This window comes from Hevea brasiliensis, unplaced genomic scaffold, assembly GCF_030052815.1.
Source record: "Hevea brasiliensis isolate MT/VB/25A 57/8 unplaced genomic scaffold, ASM3005281v1 Scaf279, whole genome shotgun sequence".
NCBI lineage: Eukaryota > Viridiplantae > Streptophyta > Magnoliopsida > Malpighiales > Euphorbiaceae > Hevea > Hevea brasiliensis.
In genome coordinates, this window is record NW_026614783.1 from 64,930 (window position 1) to 92,016 (window position 27,087).

The following is a 27,087-nucleotide window of genomic DNA, read 5'->3' on the forward strand; positions in this document are numbered from 1 at the left end:
CAAACCTTAAAGTTTTAGAATATATAAAATTACATAACAAAATGTCAAAATACAACTAATAATCATTACACAAAATTCTAAGTCCTACCATGTATGCAGTGTAGTGCAGATGACTCTGAACTCCTGTGTAGATCTGATGTCTCATCCGATCGTAGGACTAGAATTAATGATTTAATTCTTGTGTTTTAATAAATATATTAGCTATGTTGAAGTGAATTAATTTCTCAAGTTAAAAGGTATTTAATAAGACTTTACATATGAATTTCAATCATTTTTATTTTAGCCTTAAAATATAACAAAGACAGAAAGAGAATTTTCACTTATTTATTTATAAACTAGCAAAATATTCATTTTATGTACTGTAATGTGTGTGTATATATATATATATATATTACTGTATATAACGTAGGTATTCTATTAGTGTATACATAAAAATTGTTGTTGAGAGTGAATTGTAAAATTCCTGTTTAGTCTGTCTTAATAAAAGTTTACTTAAGTCCATTTTAGTTTAAAGCTTCTTAAATCTTTCCACCCAATTTTCAACGAAAGCTGCAACAGAAGCAACACTTCTTTCAGTGACGTGTAGGGATCCTGCTTCGACATGCTAACCAGATAAACAAGTGGGGCAAGTGGGGTGACTTAAAACGCTTCACATTTACTGAATTCAATTCACTGCAGTGCTAGCCAGAGATCAAATGGCTTCACATTTACTTAATCTAGAAGAAATCAGTCAAACTAAATGGTCAAATGGCTTTGCATAATTATCTTATGTTATATTTGGTTGTGTTACCAAACCACTGCCTCTTCACAGTTAGGGGAGGATCTAAAAAGATTCTTTCTAAAATTTAATACAAAATTTATAAAAATTATTTTATTATTATTTATAGTTATTCAATTTTATATTGAGAAAATTTTTTATTTAAAATAATTTTAAAAATAAATAAAATTTTATATAGGCAAAATCTCCCATTGTTCATAATCATTTCTAATTAATCAATACTTTGAAACGTTCTCTTATATGTTTAAAAATTATTATAATTGATGCAACCCAGAGAATCAAACCAAACATTCTACTGCACAAATAATAATGATAATATTAATAATAATAATAGATACAAAGTGGCTGCTGGTGTCCTGTAATTATACATAAAGAAAACATATTTTTCAAGAAAATAAACATATTCAGATAATTACAATAATAATCTGTGCTCGCACGCATTGTGGATAAGCCATCATCATCCCGCAAAGATTTCCGCCACGTGCTTCAAAAGTTCAAATTTATTCTTAGTTTGCTGACATTGACCTCCAAAAGAAAAACAATTAATTATGTAATATAATTGCATGAAAACGATAAGCACAGGAATCTTTTTGAAGATGTGCCTGTGTTTGAAATTTTGTTAGAGAGAAAAGAAAATAAAAAAAATAAAAATAAAAATATTATAAAATTTTTTTTCTTTTAATTTAACTATTAGCGAAAAAAATAAGAAAGAAAATAATTTTTTAAATAATAAAATATTTATTTTATTTTTTATTTAAAATTAAAATAAATAATTATAAAAATAAAAAATAATTTTATTTATCTTTCATTGACTTTTTTCTTTAAAATAAAAAGAAAATAAATAATAATATTTATTTATTATTTTTCATCTTTATTTTTTTATCCTTTCTAATTTTTTTATTCTCAAACAAAAAAAAATATGTTTTATTTTTTTCTAATAATTTTTTTTCTCTAAACCTAGTCTAAAACGATAAAAGAAAGGCAGTTTTGAATAGAATTTCTTAAATTTTGGATAAATTATTAAAAGAAAAAGAATCGAATCCAACTTTTCAAATCCCGAAAATAAAACTATAAAAAAATAAAAAATAAAAGAAAGGCAGAGATCTACCTGAAAAAACGAAAGCACATAGTTGCCCTTAAATGAAACATCGCTATTCACTAGCCCGTGCCATTACGGGGTGAAGGGTGAGGTGGAGCGTCGGTCAAAAGTCTTCTCATGGTCATGAACCACCTTCTACCTTGCTCAGTATTCCTTCGGTATGAGCCGTCGCCGGAAACAAAGCCGCCGCCAGCAACAACGACACTTCTGTTGCCCCATCGCCGTTCAAATCCCGCGGCGACGCTGCCGTGGAGGTTGTTCGTCAGATCGCTGGGTTGGGTGAAGACGGATTGAGATGGATAAGGTCGTATAGCAAAGGATCCAGCTGGAATAGTAGCAATAATAAGCAAAAGAGGCAGAAGATTAGCAGAAACAATAAGCCAGAGAGTTAAGGGAAAGGCGGTGGCCATGGTCGGCTAATCGACTCTAGGAAAGGGTGACAGTGAGGGAGAGAAAAATGATATACTTTCACAGGCAATAAAAGGATGGTCTGGGCGTTTTATAAACAATCAGAGTGATAATTACACCCCCAGAAATTATATGCGCACTCCACTATTACTTTTTAGCCCCTTCCCTTCATTCCTATTTTTATTTTTTTAATAGGCTCCATGCAGCAATTATAAATTTCAGCCAGGTATAGGCCAATCGTTACGCAATTAATCCCTTACACTATTAAAAAAATTATATAAAATTTTCAATTTATTTTTACCTTTTAACTTTTAAAATATATTAAAAAATTAAATTATAATTTAATTTTAATATAAATTTAATTAAGTTTATACACAAAAATTTTTTAAGATCCCATCAATAATTTTATTAAAAAGTATAACCTTATGTAAAACACATAAATTCTTGCAACATTAAAAAATTAATAATAAATAAATATATTTAATAAACTCTCTCCGATGGAAAACTGATAAATAAATAATGTTGTCTATGAATACTACCAACCAACGGCAACATCTATCTGACTTTGTCCGGAACATTATAAGCAAAATTATTTAATATGTGGGTAGCGAAATATCATGTGTGCAGCCTCGGACGTCTCTTTCGAAGCCGCAATTTTGATTACTTTTATGAGTGTGGCTGACTTCTATTTCAAAGATGACGAACACATATATATGATTATCCAATCAACTTTTTTTAAAAATAAATTAATTTTCTCTTAATTAAAAATATTCTTAATATATATATATATATGGTTGTGTCCACCGAAAAAAAAAAAAAAAAAAAAAATATATATATATATATGTATTATATTATTTTTTTCTAATACGTAAACAATACCAACCATATATATGCATAATAATTTAATAAATCAAAATTACCGATTTCAATCAAGGTTGTAACTAAAACGATGGCGAGCCATAGGCGTTTACCTTTTATAAAATTTTCTTTGGTTTAAAGTTTAATTACATTTCTATATTTATTGAAAAGTTTTAATTTATTTTATTAAAATTTTTTATTTAATTTAAGTTGAACTTAACCTAAAAATAAAGAAGGTTAAGAAGTTGAGCTTATTTATTTTTAAATTTAAATCAAAAAATTAAAAAAATTAATTATAAAATTAATAAAATTAAAATTTTTAATTTTTTTATTTAAATTAAATTCAAACTTTAAAATTAATTTAAAAAATTAAAAATAACTAAATTAAACAATTTTTAATAAATACAACGACTAAATTGTTTTCATAATATTATTTCTCCACTTGATGGCTTATTATCCATCTGCGAGCAACTCGGCAGCAGGAGAAATTATTGGGGTATTTTATAAAATAGTGAATTAATAATATTTTAATATATAATAAATGGTAAATTTTATAAATTTCTTTTTTTATTTTTATGATTTAATAATTTATTGTTTAATAAATCAATATTCTCTTAATAATAATTAAAATTTAAATTACTTTATTTATTTTTCATTCTTTTATTACTCGATTATTTTATGTAAAATCACCTCTTGGGTTTATCTAATCAAGAAAGGCGCGGGAGTCTTGAAATGTTGCCAAAAGCATTAAAACACAGTTCCACCTATGTATTTATTGAAAAATTTTAATTAATTTATTTTTAATTTTTTTTATCTAATTTAATAAAAAAATTTCAATTTAAATTAAATTTAACCTAAAAATTAAAAATAATTAATAAAATAAACTTCTTAATTTTGAGATTAAATCAAAAAATTGAAAAATTTAGTCTCAAAATCAAATAATTAAATATCTTGATTTTAATTTAAATAAAAAAAATTTAGTCCATAAATTTTAAATTTTAAATTAAATTAAAGTGCTTAAAGTATTTTTTTCCCCAAATTATACCTTTAAATTTTTTAAAAGAATCAATTAAATTATTTAAATTTTAAAAATATATTAAACAAACCCTTTTATTATTTTAGAGATATATAAATATCTTAATTTTTAAAAATAAATCAAAAGAGACTTAATTATAATTTATTTCTAATATAAATTTATTTAAGCAGTGCATTATTGCATAGAGTCTTCACCCATAATTTTATGTATTTAATTTATAATATCTTAATAAATATATATTACATTTTAAAGCAGATTGATAAATTATATTTTATCGAATAATTTAAGAAACTTATATATGAGTTCATCATTTTTATCATAGTTTTTATAGAAAAACTTTTTAAATTATTTAGTAAAGATTAATTTATCAATTTGCTCTAAAATATAGTAAATATTTATTAGGATGTTACAAATCAGATACACATAATTATTGACAATAAACTTTACATATATTAAAGGCAAATTATTATTTGATCTTTTTTATTTATTTTTAAAAATTAAAAAGCTTACTTCGATTTATTTTAAAAAAATTTAAAAAATTTATTTAATCTTTTTAAAAAATTAATAAATTTAATAAATAAAAAATATTTTAAAAATTTATACCACTATTTAACATAACTTAAATACTTAAATAAGTATTTTACCTTATTTAAAATATTAAAATGATCAAAATGATGCCGGTTGTGTTTATTTCAAACAAAAATTTGTATATTTTTCAATTATTTAAATTAAATATTAAAAATCCTGAAATTAAATTTAAAATTCCTAAAGTTAAATTACTTAAAATATTTAATATTTTCGAGAAATTATAGAGAGAGAGAAAATTGCTTGGACTAGAGAGGGCCGGGCAGAATTCGGTTCAAATTTAAAAATTGAACCGAATCAAGTCAATTCGGTTCAATCAGTTCGATTTTAAAATTTAATCGGTTTGGTGTGGTTTTAGATTATAAAAATTTTGATTATTTCGATTTGAAAGAGAAAAAAAATCGATTAAATCGAACCGAATAGTAATTTATATGTTCAAATCGAATCAAATCGATTTTTGAATTGATTTATTTTTATAAAAAATTTATAAATTATATTTAATTTTATATATATTAATTATTTAATTTTATTGATTTAGGTTCAAACTAAAGTCAAAATTAGAATAAATAACTTAAAAATTAAATTTAAAATAAAAAATCAAAACTGATCAATTTAAACTGAATCAAATTAAAATAAAATAAATCAATTCGATTTAATTTTTTACTATTTTAATTTAATTTAATTTTTAAAATATATAATTTAATTTTTATAATTTAATTCAATTCAATCGTATAAACCATACCCACAGGAGAGAAGCTTCGACAAGCAAGATATAGGCTAGAGATTGCTGACACGTGCTTACAGCTAATCACAACCTTGTTTGATCCAATGAGAGGGAGAGAAAGAGTTGGTGGGTTTTTTTGGTTTTTTGTTTTAAGCAAAAGGGAGAGAGAGTTTTGAGGGACATAATAGTGTGAACTGAGAAAGAAACTGAGCAACCGAGTAGACATGAGGCAAAAGGGGCATTGGTGTGCGTATAGCAAAAAAATAGGGTCAATTGACCCTTATTCTTTTTTTATTTTATATATATATATATATATATAGATATATATTAAACCTTTTTTTAATAAAAATAAAAATTAATTGAGATAAAAAAAATCATATTATTCATTTATAAGTTTATTTATTTTTAAAATTTTACTCTAATTTTTCAATAATGAAGTTTGTCAACACAAAATGATATAATTTTACTTGTGATAAATTGATAAATGATTTTGAGCTACCTAAGTAGATATATGTATTTTGATAATATTAATAAAAATGTATTTTTTTAATAATTTTCAAGTTATTAAATTTTTTTGAGTCTAATTATTTATTATAATTTTTTTTTACTTTTTTATAATATTTTATTATTTATTTTTATATATTGACTTCGAAAATAAATTTCTACATCTGCCACCAGGCATTGCGACCACTGCGAGCAAATCAATGGAGAAGATTAACGAGAATGGACATGTCATATAATCTAAGGTAGGAAAAGATGCTGTAGAGCTGAGGTGAGGCCAAAGATGTCATGCCGCAAGCACAGTTGAGGATTAGCATAGACAATAATGCAACAGAAAGAACCACAAGAATTACCAAAATCTTTTTTCTTCTTGAATACTAGAATCTTGAAGAAATATACATTGGAAGTGTTATGCTGAATCACAACATTCACATAATTAGGGTTCCATATAACGCAGATGCCACCAGAGTAACCCAAAGCCTAAATGTAATGAGACCACATAAAACCCAGCTTCAAAATGACATAGTTGGCTTTGGAACCACCTATTCTTATCTCAATAAGAACACAAATACGAGGATTATGTGCGTAAATCCATTCCCTCAAAACACCTAGAAAACCAAAACCACATGCTCCTTGGCAATTCCACACCAAAATAGGAAAATTCATCATGGAAACAGGAATGAGACTTATGCTTGCATGTAGGGATCTTCAAACCTCTCTTCTTCCTCCTTAAAATCATCTTCAGATGAGTTAGACTTTGCATCTGAACTATTGATAAAATCTCCCCTCGATGAAGAGCCTTTCGTTGTGACTAAGAATAGCTGAAGGAGGGTGAGTTGTAGAGCTGAGATGAGTTAACGAGAAGTTAATTGAAAATTAGTTGTAACAAAAAATGAGAGCGAAATTGTATAAAAAAATGTATAAATACAAGATACATTGTATTGTTACAATGATTGATTGAATACAATAGAATTATCTTCTTCTTATTATCTCAACTTTCCCTTTTGTTCTTGTTATACTTCCCCTCTCTCCTTTCTTCTATTTCTTTTTCCTTTTTCCTTTGTTTTTCTACTTAGTTGTGGCTCTGCCACAACATTTGGTGTAAGAGCAAGTTTGATCAAGGGAAAATTTCCTTTTTCCATTATAGTTTCTCATTTCTCTCCCTTTCTCTCTAAATATCTCCCTCTTTCTTCTAAATCTTTTTCCTTTTCCTTTAATTTCTTGGTTACCAAAGACTCTAATATGGATTCTTATGAATTTAGGTATTTTCTCCAATTTTCTATCCCTTCTTTCCATTTAAATTTGATCTGTTTCTTCCCATTTTTCTTTAACACAAACCCAAACCTCTATCACAACTGAAATTGAAGAAATTTATAGCAGGAAACCCCAAATTTCAGAGTCTTGGAGAGGAATTGTATTCTATAGTGTAATTATTTAATTCTTTTAGAGGAAATTGTTGAAGGTTTGGATGATTCAAAAAGAGTTAGTGAAGCATGGAAGGCTTGTTGGAGAATTGAACACCTCTATTTGAGAATTGGAAGGTGGAATCTTATGAGCAAGACATGAAGGAAGAGTTCAACTTCTTGAGGGAAGTGACAACATAATTTGGACAACTGCTAGAGTTTATTTAAGAATTTGGTTTTGGATTTGCAATTCAAGATGATGGTGGACCCAAGTTGAGTACTTCTACTGTAAATGGTAACATCCTTGATATCAAGAATGGAAGACAAAAGCCTGGATTAGATATGGGGCCTAATTAATATTTTGCAGTTGAGAATAGTAATAAAGAATGTTGAGGATATCTAATCTTGATGAAGATCAAGAAATGCAGTTCCTATTCTCTACAATTCCTTCAAGAAATTCATCTCATTCTAGCCAATAATGAATGACTTCTACTTTTAAGTATGAATGCATGTGAAAATGTATCTGTATTGAATTCACCTTTTGCCCTTTCACTACAAGGCCAAGTTGGGTTACTTGTCAATTCTAATGTCACCAAATTGATTGATCTTTGGCTGTTAAAATTAAACCGATTTTTGCAAAGCATTGGGTGGAGCATCTACTGATGGATTGGTATGTTTCAATTGTGAACCTGTCATACTCAATAACATAAGATCACATAGTTTTCTTATTGGTTTGTGTCTTGAGGAAATTGGAAATGGAGCTAGTAAGAGTGATGAAATAGTTCACAAGTTAAATTTTACTTATCATGTTGATACACTTGCTCTTGTCAGGGGGAAATTTGAGAAACAAAAGAAACGGATTTGTGGAAAATTAAAACGTGAATCTTGTTGTAATCACTGTGATTTTGAGTTTCATTGCTATGATTTCGAGTTGGGTTCCTATAAGATTATACTTCTTAAAAAGATGAGTATGAGAAATGGAAAAGATAAAGAAATGAAATTGAAGTTCCATCATTGGAGGGAGAATGCACGATTGATGTTTTGTAAGAAAGCTTTGAAGAAAATTTCCAACATAACAAAATTAGAATTTGAAAGGAAAGCTAGTTCAGAAAATGCCTAGTGCCAATTCAATCTTAGCATTCAAGTGCATATTCAAACTTAGCATTAAAGGTGCTTATAAAGAAGATCTTTCTTTTGATCGTGGTACTTTTTCACATTCATTCTTGGAATGATTTCAAAGGAAAGGGTGATGTTGTGACTAAGAATAATTGAAGGAAGGTGAGCTGTGGAGCTGAGATGAGTTAAATAGAAATTAGTTGAATCATTAGTTGTAATAGAAAATGAAGGGGAAATTGTATAAAAAGGTACAAATACAAGATACATTGTATTGTTACATTCATTGATTGAGTACAACACAATTATCTTCTTCTTCTTATCTCAACTTTACCTTCTGTTCTTCTTCTACTTCTTTTTTTCCTTTTCCTCTATTCTTATGCTTAATTGTGGCTCTGCCACAACACCTTCCAATCAAGTGGAGGGCTCCACCTCCTTGTCCCCTCCATTAAACCAAGGTCCTAAAGCATTAGGAGGTTTTTGAGGGAATAGGGCGAAGCAGATTGTCCACTGCTGGTTCTTTCTCAATAAATAGGGCTGTGCAGTTTTGAGTTTAAACTAAAAAATCAAATTGATCTGAACTAACTTGGTTCAATTTTTTTTTTTTTAGATAAATTTTATTTTCAGTTCAGTTCGGTTTTTTAACAAAAACCCAAAGAAACAAAAACGACCGAAGTTTTCAACCTCTTACCATTTGGCCATTTGTTCCCTACTCCCTTAGATCCCTTCTCCCTTAGGGTATGTTTGGATGGAATGAGGAAATGGTAAGTAATGGAAAGGTAAAAAATAAAAAAGAAAGTACAAGGGAAAGAAGGTTACAGTAACAAAATTTTCATGTTTAGGAAAAGATAAATTAATGAGAATGTAAAAAGAGATAATATATATTTTTTATATTTGAAAAAAGGTGAAAGAAGAGTAAATTTAAGGGTTATTTAAATGAAGTTTTGTTATAACTCTTACTTTCCCCTTCTTACCTTCTTAAACCTCCTTCTCTTACTATCAGTCCCATTTAAGGGTGTGCAAAGAAATCAACAAACTGATCATCTTAACCAACTTGAATAAATTTAAACCAAAATTAAGAGTTTTATATATTTAAATTTGGTTATAGTTTGAAAATAATTATAAACCAAATTTTCAGTTCGGTTTTCAGGCAGAAAGGTCAAATATAGTAAAATCTTATAAATTAGGATCAATTCATTCAATATTTCCTTTTTTAGAGGATAAATTTCTACATTTAAATTATGTGTCAGATATATTAATACCTTACTCCATCCATCTAGCGAAAAATGGTTCAAATCCAGAGTTAAAAAAGCATTATCTCGCTGAAAGGTTCTATACATCTATCCTTTTTCAACATTCCAAGCCGCCATTCTTTTTCTGTTCGTTTGCATGCGGGTTTCGAAAATTACAGTATATTTGATATATTTATTTTGTTGATTATTGACTGTGAGGTTGTTTCTACTGCTGGATCTGTTGTATACTGCTGGGTTTTTCTTCTTTTTTCTTGGCCTAATTGAAAATTTAAGATACTTGTTGATTGTTTGTATTGTGGAATCTGTAATATAGTAATAGCATGAAAAATTTTTGCAACCTCATTTGGACATTTGGGTATTGTACTGCGCAATTTGTAGATGGGCATTGTTCGTATTGTGCATCTGGGTTTTGCCAATTGCTATAAAAATTGTTAGAACTACTGTTTTTTGTTTTGGTTCCTTGTTTCTGCCTTTAGATTTTGTTTTCGATCTGGAGATTGAATGAAAACCAATGAACCGAATCCCACTACTAGCAAGAACGACAATCGAGTGTTTCCCTAAGGAATGCCCAGAATCTGTTCGATTAGACAGCCCAAAAAAGAAGTGTTCAAAGCCCCTATTGTGGGAAGCCACAGGGTCAGGGTAAGGGTCCAACCAGTTTCGTTCATTCCACCTGTCCAGTGCCTGCGTAACAGGCCCAGAAATTTAGCCCACTTCCTGCGCAGCCATGCCAGCCCACTATTCCCTTCCTGCAACGGCGCATTTTTATTATCTGAACCGGACTCTTTTATTTTTTATGACCCGTCTTTCGTTAACATTCAATCATCTCTCTTCCTTTATCACATTACTGCTTAGGCTAAAAAAAATTATTGAAACCTTGAAAAATTAATTCACTTGAACATGGCTAGTACAGGGGTATTATTGACTTACAAATTATGTTTTCTTTATGGTTCAATCATTCAATGTAAAAAATTATGTCATGCCCACTCAAAACTTCGACTTGAATTAAAGATGATTTAATATGAATTATATATATAATTAAAAAAAATGATTTAAGTAATTACTCTGCACTGTAATATTACTGATTTGGGAACCCCTTTAAACTTCAGAACTCATTGGGGTAAATAATAATAATAATAATTATTAATAATAGGAAAAATTAATATTTAGTCATTATATTTTTATAAAATTAACTAATTAATCTTTATTTTTAAAAAATACACTTTTTAGTTTCTTTATTTTATTTTCGTTAAACTGTTTAATTCATCCATTAATTTTTTTCATTAGTCAATAGATTTTAATACTAATTAAATTATTATTTAGTCACTCTTCTATTTTAGTGAAATTGATTCATATATTTTGAAAAATACTCATATTTAGTTTATTTATTTTAATAAAATTAATTAGTTGGTCCTTGTGTTTTAAAAAATATAATATTTTGAAAAAATATATTTTTAAATGAAGATGAAAATTTTACTTTGTGGAGACTAAATATGAATTTTCATTTTCTTTTAAATTGTTCAATTATTTTCATTTAATTCCTTGAGTATTATTTTTGTGTTTTTTCCTAGGGAAAATTTTTTTTCCTAGATAGCTTTGATTACATAGAAATTTAAGATAATTAATTAACCTTTTTATATAGACAACTTATACCATTTTCTATTAAAAGATGAAAAATATGGACAAAATGAGGGGAGAAGGGTATGGCTGTAGGGAATAAACATGAGGAGAAAAATAGGGAGGGTAAGAAAGAAATAAAGAGGAGCGGATCAAAATAATTTGAATATATTAAAATAATATGAGGGATTAATACTTAGTGGAACCAAATTACAAGAACTAATTAGTATATTTTTTAAAATATAGGAGCTAACTAATTAATTTTATTAAAATAAATTGACTAAATAGTTACTTAATTGGCATTAAAATATATTGACTAATGAAAAATTAATGAATAGACTAAACAGTTTAATGAAAGTAAAATATATAAACTAAATAGTATATTTTTAAAATACAAATATTAAGTGATTATTTGTAAAAAATTATAATATTTAGGAATTAATTTATAAAATATAAAGACTTATTCGTAAATAATTATAATATTTAAAGATCATTAGTAAAAATATAAGAGCTTATACATAAATAATTATAATATTTGGGGATTAGTTTATAAAATGTAAGGTTTTATTTGTAAATAATTATAATATATATAGTGATGATTTGTAAAAATATAAAGCTTATTAATAAATAATTATAATATTTAGGTACTAATTTTAAAAATTATGAGGTTGTACTATAATATATATATATATATATATATATATATATATATATATATATATATATATATATAATGATTAATATATAGGTTTCATTAAATTTTAGGACCTTAATTATTTTATATTAAAAAAATATTAATGAACATTTTATTATAGTTTATTTTAAATTAATTATAATTTTAATGATAAGATTAATTTATAAATTTGTTAAAAATAAAAGAATGGAACTATAAATTTTACTAAATTTCAATATTAAATTATAATTTACCCAGTACTTCAATTTACTCACCGATCGAGAGCAGCAATTGGTAGTCTGATAAACTTATAAATAAATTTTGTTATTCAAAAGCTTCTAAAAGACTGCCACTAAATAATTCATTTTTATTAAATAATTCATTTTTATAGAGGAAAATTTTACAAAAATTTACCCATTTTTTGTTTTGATAAAATGTGGCCTTTTATTATTTCATTTTCGATGGGGATTCTTTTTATAAAAATAATAATTTACATAGAATATAAAATAATTATGTAAATAGAAATAAATTTTTTTAAAAAAAATTTTAAAAAATAAATATGCACATAAGAGTCTATGAAGACTTTTTAATATTTTTAATTATTTCTTCATTAATACTTTCAAATATTCATAGATTATAAATATTTTATTATATATTATATATATAGAGAGAACATAAGTTAATTTATTTTTTTATTTATATTTTTATATATATTTTTCATTTAATAATATATTTTCTATCAAATATATGTTAGAGAATTGTAGATTATATTTATTAAATAAAAGTAAAAATATGATAAAAAAAAAATAAAATCAAGTAAAATATGCTAGTTCAAAATTAGTCCAAAATTTATTGAGAGATTGGAATTAAACTTAGGCTAAATAACTCGAAATCAATTGGGCATGGGCTTGGACCCAAACTCAACAAAATTATTATATTTTAAGAAGATATCACTGCTTAGGCTAAAATAAAAATGATTGAAATTCTTATGTATAGTCTTATTAAATATTTTTTTTTAACTTGAGAAATTACTTCACATGAACATAGCTTAAAGGGAAGCAAAAACAGTCATGATATTGGCTTACAAATTAATTGATTATGTTTTCTGTATGGTTCAACTATTAATTTAAGAAAAAAAAAATTATGTCTTGCCCACTCAAAACTTGGACTTAAAAGTTGAATTAAAGATGGTAAACTGTCATTAGTGCCTGTCCGCCAGATACCTCTGCCTCTTTTTGAACAGCAACACTTGCATATATACCACACAAAAACTAATCAAACTTGTGAGCGACAGATTAAGCTTAGCACACTGATCATTTATTTTCATAATATATATGTATATATAGATCCAAAATATATGTGTCTTTCAACCAAGATCAGACAAGGGGAAAGGAAAATATCTGAAAACCAGTAGCTCAAATGAGTTATTTTATATATATGAATACGCATCATGACATACAATACATAGCAGAAAGTATCACAGGCTAGAGCCTGCCACCATCCAACGCCTTCTTCTTTCTCTAACAATAAGCAATACACTTCTTCTTACAGTCAATGGTGCACCCACCACCGCCGCCACCAGCTCCATATCCCTTCCCTGACTGGCTATAGGAGGTGAAACACTTGGCAGGACATGTAAGCTTTTTCCTGTAACAAGGACCCCTTTCTTTGCACACCGCGGTAGGGCTAATAATACCGCCTTTTGAGTACCCTCCATTTGGACCTCCAAACCCAGCTCCATATCCGCCACCAACAACCCCATTTCCCCATCCTTTTCCAAGCCCGGGTATACCAAACCCGGATCCAGGCCCAAAGAATCCGCCTATTCCAGCATCATTTCCACCAGCTTTGTTCCTTGGATTGGTGGGCTTGCCTTTTGATGAGTTGGGATCAGGTCTGCTTGCAGTGGAGAGCAATCCTGTTCCTGAGATAAGCAAAGTAGCCAAGAGAAGGAAGCAAGTGAAGGTCTTCATTTGTCTGAGAGGTTGATGAAGATGAAGATGAAGACGAAGATGAAGAAAGGAAATGGTGCAAATGTTGAGGAATATTTAAAGGTAAAAAGACGTATTTATGGAGTGAGGGTTGGAGGGCAGTTGGGCCTGGGAGGGGCCTTTTGAATACAGAGTAGGTTGGAGGCAATTATGGCACTTATTTGTGGTTTCTTGTGTACAATACAGCGTACATTTGACAAATAAACTTTGGTGTACGTGGCTTTGATCTAAACTGCTCAATCTCACGAGCCAAATGGGTAAAAAAAAAAAAATGAAAATTGATGAGATAAAGATTTGCCCACTTGGATTATATATTCATCCATCATCACAACTAGCATGGTAACTATGAAAGTGTCCTGCCTTTAAAGGGTTGAAATAAAAAGTAGTCATGGCTAGAGTGAGCATTATAGTTTTGGCTTATATAAATGGCTTTATGCTTTGAGACGTAGAAAGTGGAGAATGGAGAAAGGCAGCAAGTGGAAGTGGGCATGGATTAATATAATGTTTAGTGTGTAGTGCTCCACTAGGGATTTGATTTTGATTTTATTGAAATTTCAACTTTTCTATGCCAGTGATCTGAATGGTTTGAAGAACAGCATCTAATCTCCACGTAGGAGATGTAAGGATGAGATAGTAGCACACCTCCACAGGAGAGCATAGAGGTTTGTTACTTTTACTCTCTCTACCAAAACAGGTTCAGACCTCCAATTTTCAACTAATCAAGTACTGACCCGTCCAATGTCAGCAATAAAGGAGGAGATTTATGGGTATTATTTTATTTTGCTCTCATTTTGTAGCCGCAGCATAAATGTGCCCCAACCTCCAATCTGCAACATCATTATAAAGATTAGTACTTCAGTCGGCAGTAGCTGAGTTATTTAGTATTTGTCTTATTCCACATCCATTTGTTATAAGAAAATTGCCCGAGTTAGTTTTTAAAATCGAGTTAAGCTTTGTTTATTTTTTGTTTTAATGCCTATTTTTATTTTGATATTAAGCTACTTGCAAACGTTCAAATGTTTATTTCTATGCGTGAAGAGAGTAAGATATGAAGATGTTGAAGGGTTTATATAATTTAGGTTTAAGTGCAATTGGATTAACCATTTTAAGTAATTTTAGATTAAGTGAGGTTTTTATCTTTCATCTTAAACAGATCTTTGACTAGGACATTGCAATTTCAAAGTCAAAAGCTGGCCTGGATTTAATTAAACACTAGTTTTGACTTGTTTCTCCATTGCTGAAAATGGAAGCACAGCTGTGTGTACATTAATTCTTACAAGCCACAGCTTGGAAAATTATATCAGCATGCTTATGCCTGAGGCAACTGCTGTCCCATCCTTCACAGTTGGCCTATAATTAAGAGCATTACTACTTGCCAAACCTATCAAATGTCCCTAGCCCATGTCTTTAGTTTTTGGATCACTTCTAGAATAATAACCTCATCTAACCTTTACTAAAGAATAAGAAAACATTCAAGAATTAAGTGATAGTGATTAGTTTGTTTCAATGTCTTTCTTGCCCACAAAGCTGCATAGCATGTTAGACTTATGTCCTTTCTATCAGCCCTACCCTTCTGCCTTAATTACAGTTTTTGGTACCCAAAAGCTAACAACTAACTGTTACATGGAGGATGGATAAAGGGAAGGACAAAATGTATCCTGATCCTCCTCCACAGCATATGGTGTCCATACCCTCTGAGCCAGAACCAGAAGAAGAATCTTCTGAAGACTCGTCTGATGATAGTGAGGACGGACGAATGGATATCACGACACTGCTCATGGCTGATCCTCAGCCAACAGCCTCCCAAACAGTTCCTTCACCAACCACAGATTCTACGGTGGCACTACAAGCCCTCTGGGGCCTCCTCAAGACCCCATGTTGAAATTCCTGAAGATGAACCAATTCTCGACTTTGGGCTAACAGGCGCACAACAACAGGCCAGGACCAGGTCAGGCCCATGGTTCACCTTGGATGATGTTCCCCCATCAAGATGGAGAGACCGTCTTGCAGAATTTAAAGCTTGGCTTGATGTCCAAATGCTCCGGGAAGGTGCTGACTCCCATGCTATACTCAGAGAATTCATCTCTCGAACAGTTGGCACACTACAAGACTGGTTTTCCTCCATTGGAGAATATCAGAAAGCTCAATTTTGCCACCTGACTCCCTTACAAGCAATCAACGCTCTTTTTGCTGAGTTTCTGGGAGATGCATCCTTATACAGCAAGCAGTTAAGACAAGAGTTCTTTGATATGCGCTGCTGTTCTTTGAAAAGATCAGACATTGAGAAACACTACCAGCGCATGACTCAACGTTATTATCTGCTTAATGGTTACAATGATGTCAACCTCCGGCATACCTATATTGCCTCCCTGCCAGAAGCATTGCAACCAGAACTCCATAGAAGTATTGCTGCTACCAGAAGAGCGATGAATGCTATCACCATAGGAGAAATCCATCAAATGACTCTGGCTTGTCTGGATAAAATGTGCGAACAACAGAAGCTGTTCAAAGATATCATTGACAACAGTAAAGCTTTGAAGAATGTATGCCAGAAGTCTCACCTTGCCATTAAATGCAAGGAAAAGAATTGTGAATGCAAGACAAAGAAGAAAGCACATTACAAGAAGCATCCTTCTGGATTCAAACCCCCTTTCAAGCAAAAGAAAGGAAGAAGGTCAGTCAGATACTTTCGAAAGAAAAGAACGGGTACAAAGAAGTCTGAAAGGTGTTATATCTGTGGCAATCGAGGTCATTATGCCAAGAACTGCCCAAAAAACCCTAATAAGGCAGTTAAGCTATTACAACACATACAGCAGGCTTCTCACATCTCCCTGGAACATGATGATGTTGAATCCCTGTTCTCTGAACAGGATGAGCCCGATGAGGATACAGTCTTTGCCCTTGGAGTAGACACTGGATCAGAAGAAGATTACTCATTCACTTCAGAAGAATCCAGTTCAGACACTGAAGCCCATTACCCGTCTTACCTGGCCCAACATATCCAATCCTCCCAATCCACCTATGGCCCAGACACTATTCCAATTCCTTTAGTCCCGATCCATATTCTTCCCAGTAAGTATGAACGGCCCATTAGTGTCATTGGCTTCCTGGATACCGGGGCTCACAAAAGCATGATGAACCCAGCCATCTTACCCTCAGAATACTGGGTCCCTCATGAAGAATACTTTAAGGCTGCAGATGGAAATGTTTTCAAGACTAGCCTCATCACTAAGCACCCGATTGGAATCCAGTTCTTCCCCACTTGTATCCTCTGGACTAGGGTCATCGGGTCGGATCTTCCTGACAAGGATCTATTGATAGGCTTTGACTTGTACCAACAGGCGAAGCATTTGAAGATCCTCCCTACAGGATTGAAGTATAAGAGGAACTTTCAGCCATTTACTTCTGTCCCAAGGTTATATTCTCTGGCCGATGCCTCAGCTGAGTTCCAAGAACACAAGGAGCTGCTCTTACGGTCCTGTGCTGATTCCCATGCACATTTTCATCATCACCACCCCCTGTGGCAGAATCCGGATTTCTTTGTCAATCTTCCGTTCAAACTTAATGAAGATATCAATCCGACAAAGGCATCACACCCGGGGATGAACCCTACAGACTTGGCTCTAGCCCAAGAAGAGTGCAAACAGCTCCTCCAGCAAGGTCTCATAGAACCCACTTCTTCTCAGTGGGCCTGCCAGGCCTTTTATGTTGAAAAAAGATTTGAGCGATTAAGAGGAAAGAAACGGCTTGTCATTGACTACAAGCCCCTCAACCACTTCCTTCAAGATGACAAATTCCCGTTACCAAAGCCTGAGGTCTTGTTCACTCAACTGCACGAAGCCCATATCTTCTCAAAGTTTGATCTCAAAGCTGGTTTTTGGCAATTGGGTATTAACCCCTCTGATAGGCCCAAGACTGCCTTCTGCATTCCCACGGCCCAATATCAATGGACAGTCCTTCCATTCGGCCTTAAGACGGCCCCATCAGTTTTCCAAAAGGCCATGACAAGGATATTCGAGCCCATACTGCATAGTGCTCTTATTTATATAGACGATATCCTTCTCTTCTCAAAGGATGTTACGGCCCATAGGACACTCCTATCCACATTTCAACAATTGGTGGATTCCTATGGAATTATGCTATCAGAAAAGAAGAGCTCACTGGCCCAAACTGACATCGACTTCCTTGGAATGAAATTCAAGGATGGAAAATACCAACCGGGACCTCACATTGCAGAAGAATTACTGAAGTTCCCTGATAAGGACTTGTCAGTGAAACAAATACAACAGTTCCTTGGTATTATCAATTACATCAGAAAGTTTATCCCACATGTGGCCACCCACACTTGCCAGCTGTCAAAGATGCTTAAAAGGGATTCCCCACCATGGAGGGAAGAACAGACATGTGCAGTCAAGAAATTAAAAGAAGTGGCCTTAAACCCGCCACCACTGAAGATTCCCAGCATTGGACACCGCATCCTTCAGACTGATGCTAGTGACACCCACTGGGGTGCGGTCCTCATCGAAGAAATTCAAGGAGAAAAGCATATCTGCGGACATGCTAGTGGAGAGTTCCCAGAACCTCAAAAACATTATCATTCAGTCTATAAAGAGATATTGGCTGTCAAAAATGGGATAAAGATATTCGAATTTCATCTGATTGGCCACCACTTCACTGTGGTCATGGACAGCTCATCCTTGGTTTGCCAGTTTAAAACTTCTTTAGCTTGAGTGATTGGGGTTGTCTGACCTTCACTATCAACCTTAGTTGAGTGAATGAAAGGTCTGGTGGAGATCTTGGTCTGTTGGTCGGTCTGTTGTGCTAATGGAGGAAAATCTGCTTCATAGGAGGCGGGTGAGAACATCATACAAGGTTTTACTAGGGGAAGTGCAGGAGGAGGAGAAGAAACTGGTTTAAGAGGGGGTAGTTTCTTTCCTTCCTTTCTGATGATCTCAAGGGCAAGCTCATAGATGGGAAGAGGCTTCTTCTGTTTGGTTTCCTCATGGATACCAATCCATGGGCTACTATCTGGATAGTCTCTGCTGAGAACTTGTTGTGGCTTGCAAGAGGCTCTTCTTGTTTGTTTGGTGAGCTTCCTCCAATTTTTATCAGACAGAGGATGGTCATATTCATTTTCCCAGTAATTGTCTTGACAATCACAATCTTCATCGCATTCTCCAGAACCTGGGAGATCCCAGGGGCAGTGACCATCTATTTTCTGAGGATAGATGTAATGACTGTCTGGTGTTACTGCTCCAATGGGATAGTAGTCTTGCTCCTTTTCTAATGGCTGGACCATCATGGTCTGGAATACAGGCAAAGAGCCTGTAGAATGCCGAGGAGGTTGAAACGTGGTCTGCACCGTTCCATCAGGGTTTCTTCTGAAAGAAGACTCAGTAATCTGGATTGGCTGAGAGGTTGAATGAAGCCTTTCATAATTGGTTAACCAATCCTTTGGAATGAGCTGTTCAAGTTCATTTCTAGGCAATTGCCTAGGTATCTGAACAATTGTTGGGGTGGTTTCGATGTCGCCAATACAAGCAGAGCATCATTGGAGACAGATGGCTGTGAAAGATCTACAGCATGATCTTGCAATCTGTAGATAATTTGATGGTGTAAGGTGGCCATCATCGAAGAGGTCACCTGAGCAGCGCCAGTGAGTTGAACCTGAACTTTAAGGGCAGTGCTAAGATGTGGATCTCTTAGAGAGAGATTATAGTTTGGGAAGAATGTCAACACCACGCTCCCAGCATGCAAAGTGGTGAGGCAGGTTCCTATAACCGCATGTTCATACTGCAGGAATCGTGTATCAAGGAGAGACACTCTAGCTGTAACTGGAAGACCTCGTCTCCCATGTAGACTGAGGATAAGTCGTACAGCTCCAAAGTGAAGATGAGAAAACCCTTCTTGTCTCCATCTGGGGATGAGCTGAGGAGGGATTTCTAAAGTCACATATTGTTCAGCAGATGAACTCTGGAGAGAGCATTGGTCCATTCTGGAGGCCTGAACATATTCTTTTGACAAAGATCTTCGAGATGAAATGAGAGATCTGATAGATCTGGTTAAAGATCCAGATCGTCTATAGATGTTGTATGGACTGAGAAGAGGAAGGAGGGATTCTCCAACCTGAGCATCTTCAGGTAAAGTGGATATTTCTACGAGATTATCAATTCTGGAGGATAGTGTTCTCCGAAGTGGTGAAGAAAAAGAAAGAGAAGAAGTGAGGTTAACAATTTCTGAGGGAGAAGGGGTTTGGAGATGAGTTTCAGAAACAGGATTAGGTGTTTGACAAGCCATATTTGGTACGTGGCGTTGTGGCCAGAGATCGCTCTACCTTCTAAGAAGGAGTTAAGCAGTTACTGGTTTCCAGCCGATATACCAAGGTAAGAGAAGATGGCAGAAAACAGTGATACAGAAATTAAGAGAAATACAAGAGTTTGAAGATTTCTCCCCTACTTACCAATGAAGTATGTATAATACAAACATAACCAGGCTCTGATACCAAGATAAGCCGGGAGCCCTTACCACACATATAATGAACTCATGCTATGCCTCTTCCCTCTCCATAGGTACTCTCTGGCTGTGCCCTTTTGTCCATTATACATGTGATAACGGGACCGTCGCACCTTAATGTCAAAACAAAGATATTTCTGATACACAGGATCCTCTTAAAGAGGCAAGTGTAGAGCATACGTATCTCTGATTATAAGAGTATGATACACATTCAAAGGTTTTCGGAGAGAATGAGAAGAGTTTAGAAAGCCATAGAAGAGAACTTCAGAGGATATTATTAAAAGGAAACTAAGTCTGATTACAACTGAAGAGAGCAACTCCTTATATAGGCGAGGAGGCTCTTGACATTACAGGCAACCGGTTAGAAACTGGCTACCGACACTCTTAAAGTAACATAAATAAAGACAGATACAAATTATTACATTATTGACTGACAAACTTTTGCTTTTATCATGGAGTGGTGGACAGATTGAGGGTGTCAAAGTCAGAATCATCAGAGTCGATTCCAAAAAAGTCCTTTGGCCACTGTTGGTGAACAGGAGATGGTGGGTCCGCACTTTGAATGGCATCTCGTGACTCTGTGTCCATTGGATCTTGAGAATCTTGCCACATGGGATGGGTCCAGTCAATAGGCTCATCAGTGAGGGACCGGATGGGACCGAGTGATGTACAATTCACATGGGGAGGCACCAGACAAAAATAACTATTGATTTCACAAAGGTACTCAGCTAGTTGTCTTCTCAAGGGTCCCATGGCATCTTTGTCAATAATTGATCCTTCGTAGGTCCTCCATTCATATTCAGTATTCTGGGTCCAGAGGAGTCCATCGGGCCTTCTAGAGAAAGGCCTGTGAAAAATGAACAAGGTCCTGATGTTGGGCTGAGTAGCGATGGGCCTGTCTTCTATTCCATGGGTGTCTATGATGCGCTTCAGGCTGTAGCGCCATGCTGAAATGGGCTTGAACCATTCTAGAAATCTGGACAGGAGAGTCCTGTTAGTATTGTTCATAACATACGTCTGAGGCCATGAGGAATTCCGATCTGTGGAATAGAGTGTAACCATGCACCATAGGAGCCATAGTTCTTCTAGGATGAGTTCTCTGCCAGGTTGGATACTGAAACAGGTGAGAAAAGGATTATCAGGGATAAAGACAGTGGAGGAGGGGAGTAATCCCCTTAGGGTGTTTCTTGCACTCAGGTAGTGGAACAGATGATCCCTTGCGAACTTAGCCATTTTTGAGATAGGCTGGTTTGGTGAACATCCAGGGGGAAAACTGTCTGGAGTGGGGACCAGGAAATTGTGCATTGGAGAAGGCGTATGTGGAGAGGATGAGGATGATGCCATGAGGATCAAGGGGAGTGAAGAGGAAGCTTGGATTAGGTGAAGGATTTTTGGCCTGGATAGGAGGTCAGGAACCAAGTTGTGCTTCCCTTTGATATGCTGGACTGTGAATTTATACTTGGCGAACCAGTCCTTAAGCCTCAGTAATTGTGCTTCAGGAAGAGACTTGTTTTTGAAGTCTAGAACCTTTGGGAAGGATGAGCTGTCCATGACCACAGTGAAGTGGTGGCCAATCAGATGCTTTTCTCCTTGAATTTCTTCGATGAGGACCGCACCCCAGTGGGTGTCACTAGCACAAACCCCACAAAATTAATTGTCGTTTGCAAGTAGCAATGGTACAAAATTCAATTTTTAGGATATGAAAATTAATTGACCCATTACCTTCTTTAATACTAATTTGACCAAATGCTTGCTGCCGGTGGTTTCCATGATTAAATAATTTTCCTTTCTTTAGTTGAACAGCTACCTACCATTTTTCTGATATTTTAAGTCAAACCCATATTGATAGCCCTTTTACAGGTCCAATACTTCAGGGTTTTCTGTTCATGGTTTGAGATGAGATTGCAGGCCCCCATCTAAATCCTTCAATTGGTTGAACATTTCTACTTGTTTGTTGATCTCCATGGAGAACAACATTGTTACTAGTTATCAAGACTTGGGTCCATGAACCCATTTGTATTCTAAAAATTTTTCTGTGAATGGTTCAGAGTTCATATGAACTCATCCTTATGAGAACTGTAATCTTGCATACTATTTTCTGCAGCATTGAATTGCAACTTTTAAGCTTTACAATAGAGGTTTTTTGCTATACATAATTTAAACCTCACAAGTCTTGCTGCTTCTCTACGAACAAGAAATAAGAGAGCAAAATGATTATTATTCCCTAGTCCCTACCCTGCCTTACAAGTAACTTGTTCGTTCTTATTATTGTCAAACAACGAAAACCTTACAGACTAGAGGAGTTCCAGCTAGCATCAACAGCCTTGATAATCTTGTCGTGTAATTTGGCCCCAGCACAAGCAATTATGCCTCGATCAAGACCTTCTAAGTACATGCCCTTTGAGAAGTCCAATGGACGCCCTCCAGCATCAGTAACCACACCACCTGCCTCTTCTATGATGACAACACCAGCTGCATGATCCCAAATCTTCTCCTTGTAGCCAGCCCTTGCAAACTTCATAAAAACCTCTGCATCTCCTCGAGCTATAGCTGCATACTTCACCATGCTGTACACACGTAGTGGTTGCATTCTGCAGTTAAAGAAAAATATATGACACATGAGCTCTTTTACTCAACTGAGTAGCATGCCCTTCATCTATAAGTTTTCTGTTGATATATTTAACAATATTTTCATTGTCCTACTGAATTAATCTTTCCTTCTTATGGCAATCATAACATGAGCTTTTAGCTTTAAATTGCATCCAAGAGGAGGAATAGAAAATGAATTCACCTGAGCCCCACACTGTGAGCTAGTCCTGCTGTGAAGGAATGGCTTGAATTTGCCTTTTCAACTGGTTCACAAAAGGTAGCCAGTGCTGGATTGTCGATGGAGGATACTTGAACTGGCCTTGCGGAGTTTGGCCACACTAGCTTCTTTTGTCCCTGGAGTAGGGGTTGCATCCAAGCCTCTCCACTTCCTTTCCTCGTATAAATCACACAGCCTTTGTCCCAAGATTCAGATGTTGGTGGGGTTAACTTAGATATAATTCTATGATAGCGGTGGTGATAATTTAACCATTCTTTCCTCATTGGATAGTTAGGGCAACCAAGAACCCCAAGCACAACCTCTCCATCTTCTATCAATGCTAAAGCTACAGCATATTGATCTCCACGCACGAAACCCAACGTACCATCAACAGGATCAAGGGCCCAAAATCTTCCAGTAGGACCCCCAGTTGAGTTGCAATGACTGATGGCTTCAAGAACCTCTGCTGTGGTGAGAAACATTTGTGGAGCTTTAAGACCAAAGCGGGGTGCTTCAGACAGGCATTCATTCACAGTTTGCACTACAGCTTCTAACAGGCCAGCCTTATCAGCCTTGGAGAGGGTTCGAACATCTTCCTCAGCAACTATTGAGACATTCCTATTCCCTAGGGACTCAGATAGTATCCAGCTGACAGTGGCTTGGACGCTCCAATCTGTTTACATGGTGTAATCAAGAGAATTGGCTAACTAGGATGCAATACTGTAATCTGTGGTATACTACATCAGAATATAGAAACTCTCCAGATATTGAAATTGTCAAAAGGTAAACTAAGTTTGAATAGTAGTGCAGAGTGGACAAATTTCTCAGAAACCTTCATTTATAACCATAACATGCAAGACTATTCAGTAATGCCTAAAAATAAATCATCAATGGTGGTAAATGATAAGATTAAGAAAACTATCCAAAGTTTCAATCATTATTCCTTGCAACCGAAAACAATAAAATCATCCAGGGAATTTGAAAGAATTTCAAGAACAAAGGTTATAATATCATTTTCCTTTCAAAAGCAATTGAATATTTTTTTGATAGGTTATCAAACAATACACAATAACAAAAGCATGTTAGGAGTGTTTTTTTTTGTCTTGGAAGGAAGCTAAAGTGGCTCTTCTGAGCAATACAGAGACTTTGATAATGTGAAAGAAGAGAGACACAAATAAAAATGTTTCCATAAGGAAAAACCAAATAAGAAGCATACAATGACCAAGAAAAGGAAGTCTTCAATCTGCAAGATCGGGATGGTGTTTTCTAGTGTCATTACATGAAGGAGAAGTACAGAGTTCCATTGAACTAGAATTTGTTTTCATATAACACAAAGACAATTTACTAGTATTTTGCAGAGGAAAGACGACCAGAAAAGACAAGGAGATGATTTTTTTATTGTTGCTAATTAGATTGGTTCATGTGCATACTATGTCTTCCATTGTTTTTGCAGCAAGGCAGACTGCATTTTCTGAAGAGAGTAAATATACATTTGCTGTAAGATATTCACTTGTTAAGTAGTTTAATTCCAGCATTATTTATTGATGTAACCAAGTACAATCTTATGCAATTCAGTAACCAGGGTATATGATTATATCATGGTATGCTCCATTGACGTTTATTTAGTGATGAATGGAAATTCTCTAGCAATGGCAACTAAGAAGCAAGAAAGCATTTCTATCTGCACAGAAGATCAGATTATTGGCAGAACATGTATAAACTTTTATGCATAATTTAAGAAAAACTGAGACTTGGACTTACAGGTCTAATACAATGTTTATCCCCTTTTCATTTGCCTAGTTTATATGAATCCTTTCTTTTTTCTCCCAATAGGCAGTTAATAAGCTGAAACAGATGCTCAAGTTCTTACTTTCATTTCTTACGTTGATAGTTGTGGCCTGGCAGTTTCATAATCTTGGAAAAGTTCTGGATTTATGAGTAAAAATGAATTCAACGACATTAACATTAATTCTGTCATATCAATCTGCTATATACTTGCAGGTCTTTAATAAAAGTCTCAGTTGCCAACTTCTTTATCCAAGACAGCAAATAGATGTCATATTTCCATTCATAAGTGGATGAAGATGTCTTCATTTTAACAGTAACAAGGACTGTCTGGCACATTACTCCTCACCCATTATAATTGCGACAGCTATAGTCCCCCCACCAAAATTAAAAAGAAAACGATAAAGGAATAGCATATATTCTAAGGGTCACTTTCATCATCGGCCGCAAATGTCTATTCCTATCAAAATTGTAAAATTGAGGTAACCATATTAACAGAGATTAATGATGGCTAATTGAACAACATTCTCAAGAAAAAACAAGAAGAATCGAACGATAATGAAACATTAAGTCCCATTTTAAACCCAACCCAAATTATCAACTCTCAACCCTTGCAGCAAACAATACAAAATTCAAGACCAGCAGGAATCGAATAAAAGAAGAAACACAAATAGCAAGAACCCATTACAAAACAAAGAGAAAAAAAAATCAAGATGATGGTATACCTGCTACAGTGACAAGTGAATTATCGTCCTTGGCTTGGACCTGACTGTTGGCTTTAGAAATCATACTGTCCTGCACTTTCTGGCAAAGAGAACATGCCATCTGCACAGCTCTGACAGCAATATCCATTTCTTTGGAGTATTTTTCAGGTTGTGGAGATGAAAGATCCAAGCTTTTTAGGTCCTCCATTATTGAAGAAGTAAAACTTTGGTTTAACTTGGAAAGAGAGACAATTTGGAGAGAGCTGTTTTGGTAAGTTCTTTTGCAAGGGAAAAAGCAGAAAAATTTCCCTACATAGTTGGGCGTGTAAATTCTTCCTTGTCCCAGGATATGTGGGACTTTAGCAGCCAGGCTCGAGCAATTTAAAGGCATCTCTCTGGTCTCGTGTGTTTGTATGATTATGCGTGGTCTGTGACGTTGATAAGAGGGGACTTAAACTATAGACCAAAAGAAAAGATAAGAAGAGACAAGTTGAAGAAATTGACCCATTTTAGAGCAGATAGCTCTGGCCTCTTGCCTGGACAATGAACACTGAATCCTACAATAAATGGCAATGATGGGAGCTTCTTTCTCCTATACCAAGCAGAATTTGGCAGCACACAAGCACCCCTTTTGGGCTGAATTGAGAAAAAAACCCACACAAGATTACGTGTACTTTTATACACAATGGAAATCTAGAGGGGAGGATTCAACAAGAAGGTAAGTTCTTTTCACTTTGATCGAAAATCCTTTATTTTTGTCTATATCATAATAAAATGAGTTTAAATAATATATTACTGAGTTTGAGATGAATTTAAAATTAATAATAATTATTTCTGTTGAATTTAAATTTTATACATTAAATTAAATATCTATTATTAGATTTAATTTAAAAAATTATAAATTAAAATATAATATTATATAAATTTTATAATTTTATTTATAAAATTTGGAACTTTATATTTTAAAATAAAAATTTAAATATTTTTCAAGCTTATTAAATTTTAAAATATAATTTTTAATTTTAATTTTATTAATAAAAATAAGAAAATACTTAATATACAATGTTCAAACTAAATCTAGACCAATAAGCCTCCTCAATACATCTAATTTAGAATTCAAAATATTAAGTAAAAAAAAATCTAATAAAAAAAATATTACCTTGAAAGATCAGAGACTCAAATCAAACAGTGAAAATAGCATGAAATATAGTTACTCAAATTTTAAAATATAATTAATAAT

The 27,087-nt window shown here is 33.4% G+C and overlaps 2 protein-coding genes across 2 annotated transcripts; both read right to left on the bottom strand.

Moving 5' to 3' along the window:
* Positions 1-13,459: 13,459 nt before the first annotated feature.
* Positions 13,460-14,104, bottom strand: LOC110649526 (glycine-rich cell wall structural protein 2). The gene has a single exon (XM_058141948.1). The coding sequence runs from the start codon at positions 14,019-14,021 to the stop codon at positions 13,569-13,571; it is 453 nt and encodes a 150-aa protein (XP_057997931.1). The 5' UTR covers positions 14,022-14,104; the 3' UTR covers positions 13,460-13,568.
* Positions 14,105-22,636: 8,532 nt separating this feature from the next.
* LOC131176928 (PAP-specific phosphatase HAL2-like) lies at positions 22,637-26,495 on the bottom strand. Its single transcript, XM_058141947.1, has 3 exons — positions 25,869-26,495; positions 23,344-24,031; positions 22,637-23,143 (listed from the first exon to the last, which is right to left on the bottom strand). Exons 1-3 carry the CDS (start codon positions 26,236-26,238, stop codon positions 22,840-22,842), a joined length of 1,362 nt encoding a protein of 453 aa, XP_057997930.1. The 5' UTR covers positions 26,239-26,495; the 3' UTR covers positions 22,637-22,839.
* Between the last annotated feature and the right edge of the window lie 592 nt (positions 26,496-27,087).

Excerpts from the sequence above, each read along its gene's own strand:
- LOC131176928 (XM_058141947.1), bottom strand. The coding sequence starts at position 26,238 with ATGCCTTTAAATTGCTCGAGCCTGGCTGCTAAAGTCCCACATATCCTG. Across the intron at positions 24,032-25,868 it reads TTCACTTGTCACTGTAGCAG|ATTGGAGCGTCCAAGCCACT; the intron begins GTATACCATCAT and ends CCATGTAAACAG. Across the intron at positions 23,144-23,343 it reads GCTCACAGTGTGGGGCTCAG|AATGCAACCACTACGTGTGT; the intron begins GTGAATTCATTT and ends CTTTAACTGCAG.
- LOC110649526 (XM_058141948.1), bottom strand. The coding sequence starts at position 14,021 with ATGAAGACCTTCACTTGCTTCCTTCTCTTGGCTACTTTGCTTATCTCA.